This window comes from Corylus avellana, chromosome ca10 (genome assembly GCF_901000735.1).
Source record: "Corylus avellana chromosome ca10, CavTom2PMs-1.0".
Classification (NCBI taxonomy): domain Eukaryota; kingdom Viridiplantae; phylum Streptophyta; class Magnoliopsida; order Fagales; family Betulaceae; genus Corylus; species Corylus avellana.
The window spans coordinates 1,128,636-1,148,224 of record NC_081550.1 but is presented as its reverse complement, the minus strand read 5'-3'; the positions used below and the strand labels follow the sequence as shown (position 1 = coordinate 1,148,224).

Below are 19,589 nucleotides of genomic sequence, written 5' to 3'. Positions count from 1 at the left end.
TATTAATTAAATTAATAATTTTTTATTAATTTAAACTTTTAAAATAAGTGATCGATGATTTAACAGTTATTGTTCTGTCGCATGATAATCATCGTACTAAAGGCACCACAACTGGATAACATATATCACAAACAACGTTGTTTGTGATATAGCTCAGAATCTCACCCTAAACACTAGAGTCTAAGTGTGATAATAATCATCATAAATCCATCATCATCATCGATCTAGCTCAGAATCTCACCATACACACTAGAGTCTAAGTGTGATGATAATCATCGTAAATCCATCACCTCAAAAGTTGATCTTAATTAATAATCATTTTCATTGTGACCAAGTTATGAGGGGAGTGTATATAGCAAATTTCTAAAAGTAGTAATGCTTTAGACTTTTCCTTTTTAACTTAACCTTTGAAAAACTAGTTCTTGGCACAAAGTTTTTCCCTCCCCAGATACACCTATATATATGTTTGTCTGCATATATGACCATATTGCTTTTTGGGACATGACCCATGGGTTTGATTATGGCGCATAACAAGATCTTGGTGGTCATTGATGAACATGACCACATGAATGCGACCCCATGTCGTTATATATATATATATATAATATATAAGCAATTGGTGGATCGATCAATGGTGTTTTTAATAAATAAATAAATAACAAGTAGAAATTGATGGATGAGGAAGCCTATGTCATCCACACGAGAAAAATGTTGTACGTTATCGTTCATCGTGAGCTGGGGGGTGACATATATAATAGTGGGGTTTCTTTCTCTTTTTTTTTTTCTTTTTTTTTTTTTTTGTCATTGAAGAAGGGAGGGAATTTCTTATATTAATATAAGAAATTATTTAGCAGAGTTCTGGGATTTCTCTGAATGCCCATGTTGTGATAGGAAAATCTCTTAGAAGTGATGGATACGTATTAGATTTTGATTCACAAATTTAACGGTGAATATATATTGCCCTATATGGTGAATACGTTGACGTAACACTATATGCACCGTTCAATATAACAAAACAAAATAAAACAGTTGATCATCATTTCACTTACAATGAAAAAAAAAATAGTTCATTGTAAGACAATGGTCACCTACTTTCTTTTTTTTTTTTTAAAAAAAAAAAATTCTGCTCACCTTCTTAGCTTGTCAATATTTGAACCATTGCATATAAGTCACACTAATCAAGACACTAACGCACAGGCAAGGCTCAAATTTTTCGAAGGCCATGATCCATCTTATGGTTCATATATTAGATTTCACTTATTGAATTATATATATATACCGTTAAATACAACAAAATAAACTTTAAATTTAAATAAATCATATTAAGAGCATCGTAGTATACAATATTATCCCTCATTTAATTTACACTAAATATTGAATACTTTCTATTTCAAATAAAATAGAGAGAATCCAATTCCCTTATTTTATGTGGGTTGAGTATCGAGGTCGTTGTTCAGTCCTACATTAATTATGACAAACAATTACCATAAATGCATCGAGATATGCACTTATGAAAAAGTTGTGTGCAAGATATATATTAGTTGACATAGTACACATGTGGTAATGTGGCAGTGGTATCCAGCAATGGTAATATCACATGCAGGGGTCCCCCAATTCTCCCCTTGGTGCAAAATTCAACCTGCCATCGAACCAGTTTTGGTAGGTCCAAGAATTCAGAACCGCATATTTACAGCAGAAGGACACAAGTTGGCCATCAAAGATCGATTTTTCTTCTTACTTTTCATTTTCCTCCAAATTCATACCTAATTTTTTCTACTTGGGCTCCTTTTTAGGTTTTGCCACCCACATTCTAGAAGGCAGTAGGCAAAGCCTAATTTGTATCCGATTTGGTCCGTGCCCGACCCGGTCTGACGTTAGAAGCCCTTACGGTTTAAATGGGTTATATTAAGATTGACATAGTTTAAACCCGATAAGAGAATACAAATTACCACTCATAGCTGTCTTATCACTCATTTTGTATAATCTTTTCTTTTACTGATATTGTAAAAGAAAAAAAGAAAAGTATTAAGAGGAATGAGCTTATACGCAATGCAGCTAAAAGGCAAAGAATGATGGAGAAAGGAGTGAGGGAATGTCAAATGCGGAAGAGATGAACTATTGGTGGGATAAGGAGAAGTGGGAGGTTAGCTTATGATCTTCCTGATAAGATAACTTGAATGGGACACTAACACTACTTGATTTGATAAGTCCATGTTGCACAGTGTAATATGGACCCGTCCTTATCTCTTTTCTTGCTTGAAAATAGGTTCCACTTATCTTTGATATTTCATTTTCTATGTGAAATCATGCAAATATTTAGTGCTTCATAATTAATATGACAAAAATGCACCAGTTGTGATCGGGTGATAACTTTGTTGAAGTAATTTTTTATACGGTCCTATAGAAAAGGTTCTGAGAATGGGGCCAATAATTTACTGTACCAATAAGTGTCATATTCATTCTATGCTGTCTTTAACTGTGCTATATCGTTTTGTGGGTTCATTCCAGCAAAGAAAAGAAGATCTTCCAAAAGGGTTACTATGTATTTTGGAAAATGAAATGAAATTTCAGAAGTTAATGATATTTGATGCACCAAAAGAATGGTTTTGAAACTTTTTCGTCCAAGTTCAATGAGTTTTCAGTTTTCAAAGGTGTGTACGCAACTGTAATTAGTTTTATGCTTCACTGTATGTTGAGCTTTCAGGGTCAAATTAAGATCGGGTTTTGAGTAAAACTTGAAAAATCTATTAAACTAATGAAGAAGTTAAGAGATACCAATCTTATCCAAAGTTTGTTAATTAATTGTCAGCAACGAGATATGGTTTTATTCAATGGCTTTTTTTATAGGTGGTTACGAAATATAGTTGGATTTGCAGAATTTTTCATGCCAAGAAAGATGTGGTTACTCATAACCACTTGAAAGAAAATGTGTTGTCAACTTGACCATCTGGTTGTGGTTCAAAAAGGTCAGGTGAAAAGTTAAAGGATTTTTTTTTTTTTTTGGGGGAAAAAAAAAGGGAACATAGAAAGTACTAGACTAAGAGCTAGGGTTAAGTTCACTAATGGAGGGACGAAATGAGAATGCATCAATTTTTTTTTAAAAAAAGAAGAAGCGGTCCAATTACTAGTTAAATGCGATAGACTTTGCAAAAGATCAAACGTGGATGAATCTGACCTGGTGGGTTTCAGTGCGCGATGAATGGTTTGGCCAATTGACAGCAAGAATGATCTAACTAGTTTCAAATTAATTAATTTTTTGCTAAATGATAGGCCAATGTAAACTATCAAGGAGCTTATTGACCTCTAGCTAGTTAGGTCCTCTTTGGAAACAATTTTCTTCAAATTAGTTTGGAGAAAATTTTTTTCAACTTATTCTAATAAGTGACAAGAGTCATTCAACATGTTTGAGTTTCTAAAAAAAATCAATGTTTAGGGTCCTAGATTAGTGGAATTGCAATAAATTACTGTTAAAAATATTAAAAAAAATTGTGAGAGAGGACACTTGGCACTTATTAGACTAGGTTGGAGGAAATTTTTGTCCATCATCTTTTGCTCCTGTAGGCCATAAAATATGTTACGATACTAAGTTTTTCATATGACTTAAGTAAAATCTTAAAGATGTGTATATAAGGTCAAGAACACCGTCTTCATATAAACCGGTTTTCAATTGTTAGTTCTACTTGAAGTATCTATTATATATTTGGTATCAAAGCCAACAATGATGTCATTATCTTCCAGTGTTGAACAATGGCTTGCACGTTTGGGAGCAAAATTGGATTCAGAGATGTGGAAGTCCCAGTCATAGAGGAAAAGACCTAAAGAATAAAATTGGGCCGCCATAGATATCATATATGTGTATATACGGTATTGGTCACCGTAATTTTGTAAGCCAATTTTCAAGGATAAATACTATCTGAAATTTGTATCTAAATATATATATATATCTTTGGATAACATTTAGATTTATGGGACCTTGTTGCACTTATCACTCACCGATGCATTAGGAAATTTACATTTAAGTAATTATGTAATTAGTTCTCGTACCAAGAAAAAGTAAATTGATCAAGTTTACTAAATTTGCAAACTCACTTTTTATTTGTGTGTACAAATCCTAGCTCAAGCAACAAGTTGCTTATAAAAACAATACTAATTAAGAACCATATCTCACCTTTAATTTGCACAAAATTTACAACTTTTGGCTGATTTTTTCTGAAAGTGATTACAATTATATTTCTCACCTAATCATGAACCTCTCACTCTAAATAAAAAATAAAAATTATCCCTGAATTAAAATGAAATGTCTTGCTCGATCCTTTATTTGTTAGTTGATACGTACACCAAAGAGCCTAAAACCTTTTTCATCCACATTATGTGGCCTATCAAGTCCAGTACTCAATACCTTCTCTTCCTGATCATCATCCTGATTTTCATCATCTACTTTGTAGCCAAATTTTTTCCCCAAATTTAATCCTAATTCCAACTGCACATGATCACTTATCCCCTCAACCAAACAATTCTTTCCCTCTCCCCCATTGTAAATTACATCAATTAAACAAAAATTTTCACCCTCTTTTGCCTTTTCAGCACGCTCACATGTATAAAATGTGATTATATCATTTGCCTTTAACTTTTTTTCCTTAACGAACCGGTTCCAACCCCTTGTGAACACAAAGCTTTGGCTACTCCTCCAATAGCAATATCGGAATTTCCATGACTTCATTAGCTTGTCATAGAACACTAATTCAATGTCATCAACCCCATTTCTGCCACCACCGCCGCCATTAATATCTTCCACACTTTCACAAATGCAGGGAAAGTACCTGACAGCATATTTCTTTGGAATGACAAGCCTATTAAGCTTTCCCACATCGCTTGGTGTTAGTTCTTTTTGAAAAAGTTGGCTGCATGAAAAATGTTCGTCTCCATGCATAACCCTTGTTTGCTTGAGATTGATTCCAGTTTCGTTTGTTTGAGATAATTGGGTTCGAAGAAAAGCAGAAAATTTTGATGGATACGAGCCATCCCTTATCATGTTTAGCACTGCTTCTGTTGTGTAATTGTTTTGGAAATTAGGCTCCTGAGCTGTCTGGTCGGTCCACGGGAAATTTCTATGTGAATCGCCACTCCGGAGCTTGATTGCAGCGCTGTCATAAGCCATGGCTGCTTCCTTTTCAGACTTAAAAGTCCCCAGCCAGATTCTCTGGTGGTTGGCATATATCTGTGCACCCCAATGTCCATTCACCTGAGGAACAACTCCTTTGAATTTTGCTATGGAGGGGGGATTAAGGTTGTCGTGTTTCGTGCGCTTGTTGTTTGCCTGCAAAGTGTAACGTGTGTTGTTTGAATCTGAGGTTTCTGTGGTCACGTTCATTTTGGCATATGAAATCATGCTCAAAGCATCCTCTTCCATATTGTAAATGCAGGAAAAATCCAGAGCAATATTGGTAAAAGGAAGAAGAAGAAGAAGAAGAAATAAGGTGGGATTTAAGGAAAAGGGTCACAGATTAATTCCAATCTTTTTGGAGAAATTGAGGGGACCGAGGAAATCTAGCAATTAGATGAGTCATTCGTTGCATCAAAATTATAGGTTTTATATTTGGAAACGGGGAACATTTATAAGAACTAAACAAAAAAATCAGGTATAACAACCAAGTTAAAAACAAATTAGTAACATATTTTGTTAGCAATTTGTTATATATTTCCATGCATGTGCATGATCAGGTGTGCTTAATTAATTAATTATTCTTTTGCATATTTTCGATTTATTTGCACATCCTGTCAAGAAATACGGTTCCTGGTATCTACAAAAGCCTATTGGTGAACTCTAAACTGAACTCACAACTGAATTTCTTTATTTGGTGGGGGCCGGGATCATGTTTCATGACGAGGAGGGAGACAACCCTAAAACATGTTGACTAATATTAAAACATATATATAGTTGCAAAAAATCTTTAATTAACATGATTTAATCCACAAATTAATAATATTAATCCAACATATTAATTGGATATTCAAGCTAGCCAGGAAAAAAAAAAATTAAATGGTCTATATATTAATTGGATCTTCATCATTTGGCACTCTATCTCTAGCTATATATTGGGTGTATGCATGTCTGAGATAAAAAATTGTGACACTGAATGTTTATGTTCCCATATATTTGGAATTGTAGAATTCAAATATTCTTGTGGATAAAATTCTTTAGTTTAACTAAATTACTCCCTAATCTAAATAAGGTAAAAGGAGTTATTATTGGCAATTACTTTAACTCCCTAACTAAGTAAACTTACAAGGTCATAAATTACCGTTAGATTTGTGAAAGATGATTATTGGATTTTGATCTGATGGTAGTTTTAAAGGCTACATTAATTTTGGAAGGACACCGTGAAGACATGGGTCTTTTTTCTAGGATTACTCATCTAGAATAAGTGTGTATTTGCTTGAATAATTAGGTTCCATCCTATATTCGCGTCGATCTAACCAGCCTGTCAAAGTGTTCTGTCATATAAGGTTATCTACTAGTAGGTTTTCCACAACTACAAATTAGTTTGAAGGAGTCCTCTCAATTTGACATTAACGGTGTGGTATGTTAATGCTAGGTTGTCCAAAACCAAGACCAAATCTGAAGAAAATTAAGCATAGAAAGATATTCTTAGTGTTTCATGTTAATTAGTTGTTAGAATATAAATTAAATGATTAAATTAATTCTTAATTTTTTATCCGAATAAGCGGTTATTTTTTATATATATTAGTATTTTCCCTTCAATCTCATGTATTTCTTTGGTAATATTAATCTATGAGGTGGATAACAAAACATCATAATGGACCTATGCGATGCAAAAATTAATTCAAAATGAATATGAAATCTAAGAAAGATGAAATAAATAATATAATCACTCCCAGTCTCCCACATATAATTATTGGGGGTGGTCAAGCTATTCCCACAGTCTTTTCGGTTTTCTAGTACTATTATTTTTTTGGATTATTTAGAAGAGAAAAATAGAACCCAAAAAAAAAAAAAAAATCACGTGTGCCACATGACCCTTTTTTTTTTTTTTTTTTTTTCATTTTAATGCCACTTGCTAACAGAATGTCTTATTTGTATATGATTTCTTGGCTTCGATGTTACTAAATTTTAGGAAAACTTTGCTTAGCCCCTAATGTTTTATCACTTTTGCAATCGTATCCTTAAACTTTAAAAAATTACAACGTTGAATCGTCATATTTTAAAAGTTTGCAATGTTATTCGTAAACAAAATAAATAAATAAAAAAACCCAAACCCATGGCTAGCCTTAGCTGAGTCTGGCCAGGCCGCCCACAACAACGTCTATACATGCAAGCGGTTACTAAACTCAACTAACCGCTATCTGCATATGCGGAAAACCGCATACGACATACCCATATATATATATATAGCGACACTTTTTTTTTTTTTTTTTTTAAAATCACAAAAACCTATTTTCCATTAAGAAATAGAAGTGTCTGATTAAAAATCATAGTGCCAATCAAATGGCACGAGCGATATATCTATATAAGACGTCAGATTCGGATGTCGAATGATCATCAGCAGAAATTTGATGCAAATTAATTAACCCTTATTAATCACACTTGGTCCACGATATATAATCAGACTTTCCTCACAGCGCGCTTTTAAACAAAATTCAGATACATGGGTCGACTTGTAAGCTAGTTTAGATGAGTTTGATGAGAAAGAACAGGAGCTTAATTAGGAATCAGTTATGGAGCAGATCCTCTGACTAAGTAATATATATGTCAGTGACACGATCCAAACGTTAATTTATATGTCGTGATATGAAATGCATGCATTTTCTCTCTCTGTGTCTCTCTTCCTCTTTCTTTCTTTCTAATCCATAGATATAGAAAGGTTTGTACCTACGTAGGATCCAGCTGCATGAGTTCTTAGGATCTGGTTCCATATATATATAGGCCACCCGCCACCCACTGTTCGATCTGAGAGGTTTTGCATTGAGAGGGAATTGTTTGGTACAGTACTTTTGCACCATAAATGACAAAAGGGTTCAACAAATTTTCTAGTTTTCCGGCAAGAAGAGTGATTTTACCGGCTGCATTGTCGATTGTGATCGCAGCTGGTACACGTTCTTCACCATCGAAGGAGTTCAGTACAATTCCAGAAGAAGTTACTTTTGCCCTGACCAAGTTCCGTAAAAGGTTCGCGAGCTTTATACTTAATTTCTATTTACTTTTCTTTAATATGCTATGCATTATTAATTTCTAAAAACCATATTTTTGTTCCTGTTTCTGTGAATAAATGGTATCGAGTTTTTGTCCAAGAGAAATGTTATGTACAATTTTTATTTTATTTTATTGATGTGATTTTATTAATTGCTTAATTATTGTTTTTTTTTTTGAATTAAAGATTAATTAATAATGCCATATCAATAAAGTGAAATAAAAGTATAATGAATAACATTACTCTTCAACGTCTTCGTGAAATTATTATGTGCATCATATAAAATTTTGAAGCTATCTTATAATTTTTAATTTTCCTTTGAATTAGGCTACTTTTCTCTTTTATATATATATGATGATTAAGTTTCATTAATTAAATAAAAGTAAGATATATAGGGTGTGGAGAACAACAAACCTCTTAGTTGATACAATGCCAAATAAAAATAATAAATAACTAAAAAGGGCTTAAACGAATAATTCAGTCCAATAAATTCTTGGCCTACCGACTAAAAAAGGGCAGCAAAAAAAAAATTGATTCTCATGGCAAATTAAAAGATTGACTGCTAGTAGGCATACTTGCGGCGGTATGCAACGAAAAGTACGTCTTGATACATTACCGATCAAATAGGTAATACAATATTATGAGATTGGACCAATTATTGGGGAGGACCACATAATTGCCTTGAGATTAATTCATGGTATAGTATTGGTACGTAGCAAAGTGAACCTTCATATTCTAGTTATTGTCATCCAAAAATTTCCATAATTGTGATGAAGGGGAGAAATAAGGAGAAGCCTCTTCTTTCACGTCTTTCTTCCATAATTATGACATTGAACCAATGATTATGATCTGTTTTTGATTTTGGTATATATACCTTGAACAATGGTTTTTGTTGGTTTCTTCAATTTGTTTTTGATTATTTAATTTTGAGTCAAATAATGATGCCTTGTAAAAGGTGGAAAATATATATTAATTTAGCAAACTTGTTACATGTAGCACTCTATGATTTAGTAACCTTTACATATTTGACATATTCTAAAGGATTGGAATTCCCTAGCTAGAATCTCTTGTATGCCGAAGTTTAGGTGATTAAGAGAGTCTTTTGATATATTGGTCCATCTATTTGAACAGGTGCTCAGATCGTCCGAGCACCTGCTTAGATAGAAGGGCCTATTAGAGGCCTCTCGTAACCTTCTGCCCAATTAATTGTAAGGGATCCCGATCCTATTCTGAGCCATTAATTGGGCTAATCGGGCTACTCTATGATCATACGTTTATGTTTGTACAAATGAATAAAGTTGATTATAATATTCAATTTCTTTGTTTATTACCAGCTTATCCAAACTTTTAATATTTGGTGATTTAGGCTTTTGATTTGAATCATTCATTTTAAGTATATACCTTATCCAAACTTTTTTTCTTTTCCTCTTTTTGGTTGCTTGTTTTAATGATCACAATATGCTTAATTAACAGCTCATGCATGCATGGGCTTCTTATCTATTCCCATACATTTGTGCTGCGGACAACTAGCTAATTGCCTCGACTAATTAAAGAAAATATTTGGAACACTATTGAACCCAATCGACCACAATACTGCTTGTTAAATGTTAAATATATTATTTTTATCAATCTAAACTTTTAAAATAAGTGGTGATTTAACATAACATTAAAGTAAAATGTCATGAGTTTGAACATTATTTTCATAATTAATTCACCTCTCATTTTAATTAAATATCCTACTTATCAAGCCTTATTTATTAAGGGAGAGCGTTAGAATATTAATTAAATGATTAAATATACATTTTCCTATCAAGTTAACTTTTTTTTTTTTTTTTTATGAGTTATTTTTGTAAGATTGTTAAATTGGCGATCCATTTTTATTTTTTCTTTAATCTCTACATAATACACCCTTCTTTTTCTTTTTTCTTTTTAATCTATGAATAATACAAGACATTTTTTTATTTCTTTTATTAAAGAAGGACTAAGGTTATATAACATCTTAGAAAAAGTAATGAAAAACATGACGTTATTAATTAGCATATTTTACAAAAGAACAATCAATCAAATTCAAGTTAAAAAAAAAAAAAAAAAAAAAAAGAAGAAGAAGTTATGATCACAAAAATGAAGTCACATGCATTGCACGAGTTACGTGGTGTCAATTACTTAAAAAGAGCAAGCTGCTCATGACCACAAAAAAAACATGAAATTTCTTTTTACTGTAAATTAATAATTTATTCGACATGGACTTTAACTTGTTTGGACATACTAAAAATACTGTTCAGTAACTGTTGTTCTTCATGCTTAACGAAAAACTTGCGAAATAGAGAGAAAAAAGAGAAATAATGTCACTGTCAAGTGGAAATAAAAATCCCACTAACGAATATTCATGTAAGAAATGACTCAATTTGTGGCACAGGCTCTTTCAAACTGACCTTTCTTTCTTCTTATTCCACTAATATTTTTCCTTTTTTTCTTTTTTCTTTTTTTCTTTCAGTCCAAAAAATAAAATAAAATATGATGTAGGCAGTTTTTGAAAATGAAGCCTGCCATCCATTCTCTCACATGCACTCTCTCATTTCCTATATAATGAACCCTTCACCCACAACTCTTTTCAGTCATCTCCTTGGCAACTTCTCCTGTATACACAACTTTTGGCTTCTTCTCCTTCTCCTTCTCCTTCTCCTTCTTCTTATTCCCTTGTAAGTTTCAGTAAGCAATATTATTGGGTTGGAAATATCATTTGTAACCCTGACATGTTTTTCCTCCTATTGTTTAAAGGTTCAATAAACTCACCTTGTTGTGGTGGTTTTTTTTTTTTTTTTTTTGTTCTAGTTAAGGAAATGTTGAAATCATGCATGGGACAGGCCTTTTAAGTTTATTTTCTGAATATTTTGTATTTTTCACTGATTAAAGTTTTGATATGTTGCAGAAGAGACCTTGAAAAGCTGCTATGGGTTCTCTCAGCTTCACCAACGAAGGAAAGGTAAAGAAACTACAGAAGCAAGTAAAAGTTTCAGAAATAGAAAATATTGTCCTATCAATGGGACCAAACTTCATTTGTCAGGTGGTTGGAGCTGAGGTCCACATGCTCTGTATTTGAATACAAACTGACGATCATGGAACGATATATGATTTCACTAATAATTAAGTTTCATGTGTATGATGTGATATTTAACGATCTATGACAAAAAAAAAGGTCACATACTTTTAACATGGTCAATCAAATTGGACTAACTAGCTAGTTATACCCATAAAAATCCACTGGACTTTTTTTTTTTTTTTAATGTAAATTAATGAAGTTCATATGGTGGCTTTGGTGTTATATACTTTATTATGACTATCTTTTTTGGATTAAGTTACACTGAATAATTTCCTGAGCTGCTTGGTAAAATGAAATTAATTCTTAGTTATTATCATTTCTTTCTAGCAGGTCAGAGAAGAAAACATTAGCATTGGAGATGCAGCTGTGACCAAAACCTGCAATAAGAATGGACAGTTGCTGACCAGTACTCCTAGAAGCAAGGACTGCCTTACTAAAAAGGGCACAGGAGGGTGGAAATATACAAGCATCTTGTTAGGTACCTACCAATAATTACATATTCTCTCTCAAAAAAAAAAAAAAAAAAAGAGAGAGAAAATGTTTATATTATTATTTTTCTTTAATTTTCAAATGTGGGGTTGATTTTATTATTCATTAATTAATTTTCTTCTGCTTCATTAATATGGTGCAGCAAATCAAGGCCTTGCAACACTAGCTTTCTTTGGCGTTGGTGTGAACTTGGTTTTGTTCTTGACTAGAGTTCTTGGTCAAGAAAATGCAATTGCTGCCAATAATGTTAGCAAGTGGACTGGAACTGTCTATTTGTTCTCTCTGGTTGGAGCTTTCCTCAGCGATTCATACTGGGGCCGTTTCTTAACCTGTGCAGTCTTTCAGATCATTTTTGTAGTGGTAATATAATATTATTTAGTTGACTGTTATACAACTTGATGATGTGACAGTTATCGACCCTTACTAATCATTTATTCACATCAAACATCTTTCTAGCTTGCTAACCAAGTTATTTACTAATTATATTAGGGTTTGGGGCTATTATCGCTCACGTCATGGCTATTCTTGATCAAACCAACGGGCTGTGGTGATGGGGAAATGGCTTGCATGCCCACATCCTCAATTGGCGTGGCCATTTTTTACCTATCCATCTATTTAGTAGCCTTTGGATATGGCGGGCACCAACCAACTCTTGCCACGTTTGGAGCAGACCAATTTGATGCGGCAAACCCAAAGGAAAAGGGATCGAAAGTGGCTTTCTTTGCCTACTTTTACTTTGCACTCAACGTAGGCTCTCTTTTCTCCAACACCGTTTTGGTGTACTACGAGGACACCGGAAGATGGACACTTGGGTTTCTGGCGTCCTTTGGTTCTGCAATTATTGCCTTGCTGTCGTTTCTGATAGGGACTCCTGGATACCGCTACGTAAAACCATGTGGCAACCCTCTCCCACGTGTTGCTCAGGTATTTGTCGCCACCGCTAAGAAATGGCACGTTGCTCCAGCCCACCCGGAAGACCTCTATGAAGTGGAAGGATTAGAATCTGCCATTAAAGGGAGCAGGAAGATTCTTCATAGCAGCGAGTTTGAGTGAGTATTGGAAATAATATTTATATTTAATTTTTTTCATTAATATAGTAAGACTAGGAGCTAGTGGTAATTCGTGTTTGAGTGGCAGAATTCGAGGTGTATCAAGATCGTATAAAATTTTATCTGCTTATTTTAGTCCAATCTATTTAATCAAGCACTTAATTTATTAATTTTTTGTTTGGTTCGCAATTCATATAAAAAATTGTTGGCTATACGTCAATTGAGTCTATTAAACTAAAATCTATCGTTAGAGGCTTAGAGCTACAATATATTTGTTTGTTTTGTTAATATCATGGTATAGTCACCGTCAAGTACTTATTGGATGGCCTAGCTAATTTTCAAGAAATAAATGAAGGAACTAATTGATACTTATATGTTGCTTGAAATTCTTCAGATTTTTGGACAAGGCAGCAACAATAACATCAAGTGATCTGTATGGCCCAAAACATCCATGGAGGCTTTGCACTGTGACTCAAGTGGAAGAAGCCAAGTGTGTTCTTAAAATGTTACCTATTTGGGCATGTACTATAATCTACTCAGTCATCTTCACACAAATGGCTTCTCTCTTTGTAGAGCAAGGGGATGTGATGAATACCAAGATCGGAAACTTCCACCTCCCAGCTGCCAGCATGTCTGCCTTCGATATTTGCAGTGTCCTTATTTGCACTGGAATTTATCGCCAGATTCTGGTCCCCCTTGCCGGAAAACTAAGCGGAAATCCCAAGGGATTATCTGAGCTTCAAAGAATGGGCATCGGGCTCATTATTGGAATGCTAGCAATGCTTGCAGCCGGCGCCACTGAGATTATGAGGCTCAAACATGTCATGCCTGGTGAGAAGAGTAGCTCCTTGAGCATATCTTGGCAAATTCCTCAGTATGTTCTTGTTGGAGCTTCGGAAGTTTTTATGTATATTGGTCAACTGGAGTTCTTTAATGGGCAAGCCCCAGATGGTATTAAAAGCTTCGGGAGCTCCCTTTGCATGGCTTCGATTTCTCTTGGAAACTACGTTAGTAGCTTGCTTGTTAACATGGTAATGGGGATCACTGCTAGAGGCAATAATCCTGGTTGGATCCCGGATAACTTGAACACAGGCCACATTGACAGGTTTTTCTTCCTGATTGCAGTGTTGACGGCTTTTGACTTTGTGATTTACTTGTTTTGTGCCAACTGGTACACGGGCATCAACCATGATGACAGCGAGAAAGAAAGCACGGATCAGAAGCAAGGGCAAGAAGGATTGGTCAGCAGAGTCTAGCTAGCTAGCTCCAAAATTTTGTATATATTATATTATCTGAGGTCTAGCCATTTATTTATGATGATGATGAACATATTTCCGCAAGAAGAAAGCATGACCTTTGTTGATGAGATGGATGGATCGACTTGAAAAGATGATATTGCTGTGGAATGATTACTTTCTTAGAATGGTAAAAGTTAGCGGATGATGTTTGGTGGTTTTAATAAGGTTGACCTCTCTAGGTATATATAAGGTGTGCTTTGAGTTGTAAGGTTTTAGTGGAGAATGTCGTCAATGGCATGAAATGTTTCTTCTCATGCTTCTCTTTCTCATTTTCTTTGTTTTTGGAGGGTATTCCTTTTCAAGGATGCGTTGTAATTTTCCACTAATAAATTATAAATAAACAAGCATCATTCTAAATGAGTTTTTAAGGTTTTTTTTTTTGTTTTTTTTTTTTTTGTTTTTTTGTTTTTTTTTTAAAAAATTTAATATATATATATAGTTTAAATCTTTTTTCTGTAAAGGAAACTATATATCTATTCAAGTCATACTTGATGGCCTGTGCAAATTGTCCATGCAACTTGATGATCAGTAATGTTAAGAGCCACGAAACTATTGATGGAAGACACTACATGCATATATGGTTGGCTGCTAGCCTGCTAGTCAAAAGGTCATTTACTTAAATTAATGCTTTAAAGATAGGACTCGATTTACTATCAAAATATTATAGTTTTTACTACGAAGTTAAAGTTTCTTATAAACTAACGTAGCAATTCATAATTGATAAATATATAGTTAGGTAGTAACCGACTTTTCAACCAAACACTTCTAATTATTTTATCATTAACCGAAAAATGCTAAAAACCATATATACCACTATTAATTCCTCAACAATTGCACTCCGCTGACATGACAAGATTGAGTAACTTTTCTCAATCTAAATTGAGGCAAGGAACATGACACTTGCAGGGTCACGAAAGAGCTGTTATGAACGTTTTGTTTATCTTATCGTTACAGGAATACATTAAAATTATTAAATGGGTTGTTATATAATTAAGGGAGCCAAAAAAAAAAATGAAAAAAAGTTTTCTTTCTTGTGTTGCTTTTGAGATGTAGCCAAACGTCACAAGGAAAATGACATATGGAGCACCAGGGAGACCAGATTCGACCTTTTTCGGTAAAGCCTCAAATAGCTTCTCCTCCTAAGGCCAGCCGCTGATGGCCATGGGAAGTCAACCAGAAAAAAGGCATAATATAGATGCCGTATGTGTGTCGTGTTCTGTCCACCACTACCTGCGCTCTTCATGTGTTTTCACATCATGTCGGAATGTCATTGTTTGATTAATTGATTTCATGGGATATATATATATATGGACAGTGAACATTCACTGCATTTTTTTTTTTTTATTTTTTGGAAGTTTAATTTCACACCAATATTGGAACCCATTGATTACTTTTGTTTTTGGTGTAGAATAATATTATTTCAACCTAATCATGGTAACAAACTGGCGGACATCGGTAGCTTCTGACTTTAGCCTCAAATTCGATAAATTTAAACGAATTTGTAAATCATCAAGACATCATTAACTTTCTCATCAAATATATAGCCTAAAGGAATGTCTTATTAAAATTATACTATTCTGTTAAAAAAAATAAAAAGGCTAACCATTAATTTAAAGGCCAAACCAGTGAAGGGTGCAGGTCATCGAGGCTCCACAACCCACCTCCGCAAGGGGTCGTGGGCCTCCATGACCTAGACCACCGGTTGCATGGGCAACCCTTTCAAGTAGGCCGTGGGGCCATGAACCACTTCTCATAGAGGTCAAGGAGAGAATGTTGTGGAGCCTCCACAATCGACACCCCTCCGTGAGGGCATGAGGGGGAGGGGTGGGTCTCCGTGGAGACCCATAGCTAGCCATGATGCACTACAAAAATATAGAGGTTTAGTAATGATTTTTTGGTGATGGTTTAGGGCTAAACATTGTTACTACAAAAGTAGTAACGGTTCCAAATGGTAGCAAAACAAAGGTAGGGAATGGGAGAAGGTGTTGGTTTAGGCAAAACCGACACTAATTAGTGACGGTTTGTCCAAACCAACACCTTTAAAAATGTGACGGTTTTTTTAAAAACCTTCACCTTTCAAAAGGTGTCGGGTATTTTTTAAAACCATCACCAATTATAAGGTGTCGGTTAAAAGCCATTGCTAATTTTTTTTTTTTTTTTTAATCTTTTTTTTCCAATCAGCTTCTTGCACAATGCAAGAAGCTGCCAGCAGTTCTTGTTGCTTGGCTTCTTACACAATGCAAGAAGCTGGCCAGTTTCTTGTTTTGTACTATGGCCAGAAGAAATTCCTTCCAGCTTCTTGCACAAGTTTCTTGCTCAATTCATGAGTTCATCAACTCAACTACACATGTAACAAATACATGCTTCCTTCTAGTTAAATGTCACAACTCAAAATATAGGTTCAATGCAACACAACATCACAACTCAATACTCAAGTTCAAACTCATAAATAATATAGGTTCAATGCAACACAACATCACATCACAACTCAACATCACAACACAATACTTTAGTTCAAAGGCATAAATAATATCTAGCCGTCACTAAACCTCTATATTTTTGTAGTGGTAGGAGACCTAATTTTTTTGTTTTTGTTTTTTTGTTTTTTTTTACAATATTTAATGAGAAGTGCTAACTAGGGAGTCAAACAAATGAACCCAGAAAAATTTTCAAACTGACATGGCAGACCGTGAGTAGCAGACAAGGGAGAGAGAATTGCATTTTTTTAAAAAAATTTAAAAACCCTTGCCACGTCAGTTTAGAAAATTTTCTGAGTTCATTTGTTTGACTCTCTAGCACTTCTCATATTTAATAGAAGGGTATAATTATAATTTCATTTTCGTTTTAGTTATCTATAGGATGAAAAAGTTAATTGAGGCCTTGATTTGTGCCTAACCCTTATAAAAATTATTTTCTTTACAAATTCTAATAGCACATGTCTCGAATTTATCAAATTAAAAACTAGGGTCTTTATGTTTAAAAAAAAAAAAAAAAAAGCACAAAAGCACAAGGGAATGGCAACATAATAACTCATTTATTGATTAATTGGACAAGTAAGTTTGATTGTAAAGAGGAGAAATTAGAAATTCGAACAAATGAATCCATGAATCCAACTTGTACGTGAAGCATATTTAGTTCTCTATCAACCATATTGTCCCATATATGGAACTAATGAATTTGCCTCAAGTAATAGCCATCCCACTTAAGCGTGCTTAATTGCTTAGCAATCATTAGACCATTCGAGAAAAAAGTTATGAGAGCATGGGTTAAAAATTTTCCTTTGAAAGAGCCAAATCATGTTGATCACTTTGTAATGCTCCACTTCAGGTTGAGATGGAAATGTTTTACTTTTTCTAGTTGGCATGATTAAGTTTGGAGTTAAAGTCTAGATGCCGTTAAATTATCACGCTATTCAATTATATGACAGTTGTACATGACTCTACTAATATAGCATTACTCGGCACATAAATGAAGAGATATATGTTGCATATATATGCATGTGAAGAATTGTTGCATTGTATTGGAAAAAGTGGTGAAATGAAATTAAACTGGGCTCGATCGCGAGGAACAGCTATATGTACGTTACTGTGGACTGTATAATCATATGTATTATGAACCTAACAAGTAAATAAAATGTAAAACGGGAAACATTCTCTTGTATTCTTTTGAATAAAAAATGGTTCTCCATAATTATTGGACCGAAACAAATTGGCGACTTAATTTCTCAAATTTTCGTAAGCATATAATTGATGAAAATTATGTGACCTTGATGATATTGTAAAGTTGACAAGTAACTATCAAGACATATCTAGCCGGCCACCAACTAACCTGGCCTATAGTCATTGTACATATTTTGATAAATCTTTAAGCACTAAATCGGCCTCTCTACTAGAAATGATTGAAAGTAAAGGAGAGGCCATGAAGGCTCCTGTGTTCCTGGGCACATACTAAAAGTAGTGGGGGGTTTTTATCCATATTGCACCATGGTTGCGATATTGCATGGACTTGTTGAAATTGTTATAAATAATAAATTTATTTACTTAATCAATATTGTTTTAACATAATTTGATGCTCCAAACAATTACCTTATATCTAATATTGATGTTCATATTGATATAAAGAAATATTAATATCTATGATTTTACACAACAATACTTTTAATAACAAATATATTTTTATTTTTAGAATTGTTTGTGTTCAGCAATTCTCTGTGTACTCATATATAGTAGCAATAGCATGCACGACGAAAAAATCCATGACATGCTCCTCCAAACGCATACTCCCAAAGTATGCACTGCGCATTACAGCCAATTCCAAATATTGGACATCTCCACGTTCATGTTTTGCTTCTACGTCGACAATTCACATTGTTTTTAGTTGCCATCGCTGCATCATGTGAAGAAATCGTAGCGAATTAATAATTTTATGATAAAAATAAATTATTAAATTCATCAATTTCTATTAATTTAAGTTTTTTGGATAAGTAATCAATTCATGAAACTTTGTTTCCATCATTCTCTACTCATTTCAATTAAATATTATAGGCGTTGGGCCTTAATTAATTATTAACAATGCTTTTGGGATAATTAAGTCATTTAACAAATAAGATCATCTTACAATAGATGCCTCTAGGTGTAGGCTGATGAAAACACACACACACACACATATATATATATATATATATATATATATATATACACAACATATTCTGAAAGAAAAATTTGCATAAACTTCATACTAAAATTAAACATGCTCCATAAAAATATGAGAATTTGATGTTAGACCATGTTGAATGATTCCTTATGAATTATATATGATATGATGATGAATGTTTATAACTACTCACTCATTTTGGTGAAGAGGATGAAGATTAAAAAGATAGCTAACAAGTAAATAGATTTGGAAGTGTTAACCATGGTTAAGCTTGATAAGAACGATATATAGTTAGCTAGGTGTTTTATAGCATAAGATGCTTAATTAGACAATGCATTTTTAACCATTGAATATGTCATTAGCATGTTTAACCCTTGGATATAATCAAGTGTTTTAGGCTTTTACCCTTTGCATATAGCTTTTTCCACAAAGTTGGCAACAACTAGCCTGGCGTGCGTGACCCTCCAGACTTCTAAAAGTCAGATATATTTCTTTTCAACTTATGTTTAATACGTTTAAAGTGATAGAAAAAAAAAATTAATTAATTATTTAATTCACATTTTAATACTCCTCTTCACATGTGAGGCCAAGCAATACATAGCATTTTAATTGAAATTGAAAGTAAATTTAATTATTTAATTATCATTTAAAATTGTTAAATCACCACTTATTTATTAATATATATTTTGTTTCTTCATTCAATATAGTTTCCTCGTGCTAGCTCTTGATTCCCTTAGTAAAAACCTAAATCATTAAAGAAATCGTCCCTTTATCTTAGATTGCACCAAGC

At 33.5% G+C, this 19,589-nt stretch overlaps 2 protein-coding genes across 4 annotated transcripts; one reads left to right on the top strand and one right to left on the bottom strand.

Annotated features, from left to right (window-relative positions):
* Positions 1–4,321: 4,321 nt before the first annotated feature.
* Positions 4,322–5,410, bottom strand: LOC132163702 (AP2/ERF and B3 domain-containing transcription factor At1g50680-like). The gene has a single exon (XM_059574073.1). The coding sequence runs from the start codon at positions 5,408–5,410 to the stop codon at positions 4,322–4,324; it is 1,089 nt and encodes a 362-aa protein (XP_059430056.1).
* Positions 5,411–8,140: 2,730 nt separating this feature from the next.
* LOC132164232 (protein NRT1/ PTR FAMILY 7.1) lies at positions 8,141–14,443 on the top strand. 3 transcript variants are annotated; one of them, XM_059574696.1, is made up of 6 exons: positions 8,141–8,188; positions 11,140–11,193; positions 11,638–11,788; positions 11,942–12,159; positions 12,289–12,848; positions 13,243–14,443. In XM_059574696.1, exons 2-6 carry the CDS (start codon positions 11,161–11,163, stop codon positions 14,102–14,104), a joined length of 1,824 nt encoding a protein of 607 aa, XP_059430679.1. In that variant the 5' UTR covers positions 8,141–8,188; positions 11,140–11,160; the 3' UTR covers positions 14,105–14,443. The 3 variants fall into 3 exon arrangements, with proteins under 3 accessions (XP_059430679.1, XP_059430681.1, XP_059430680.1); XM_059574698.1 differs by lacking the exon at positions 8,141–8,188 and adding an exon at positions 10,837–10,909 and having other exon boundaries at positions 11,641–11,788; XM_059574697.1 differs by lacking the exon at positions 8,141–8,188 and adding an exon at positions 10,837–10,909.
* The last annotated feature ends 5,146 nt before the right edge of the window (positions 14,444–19,589 follow it).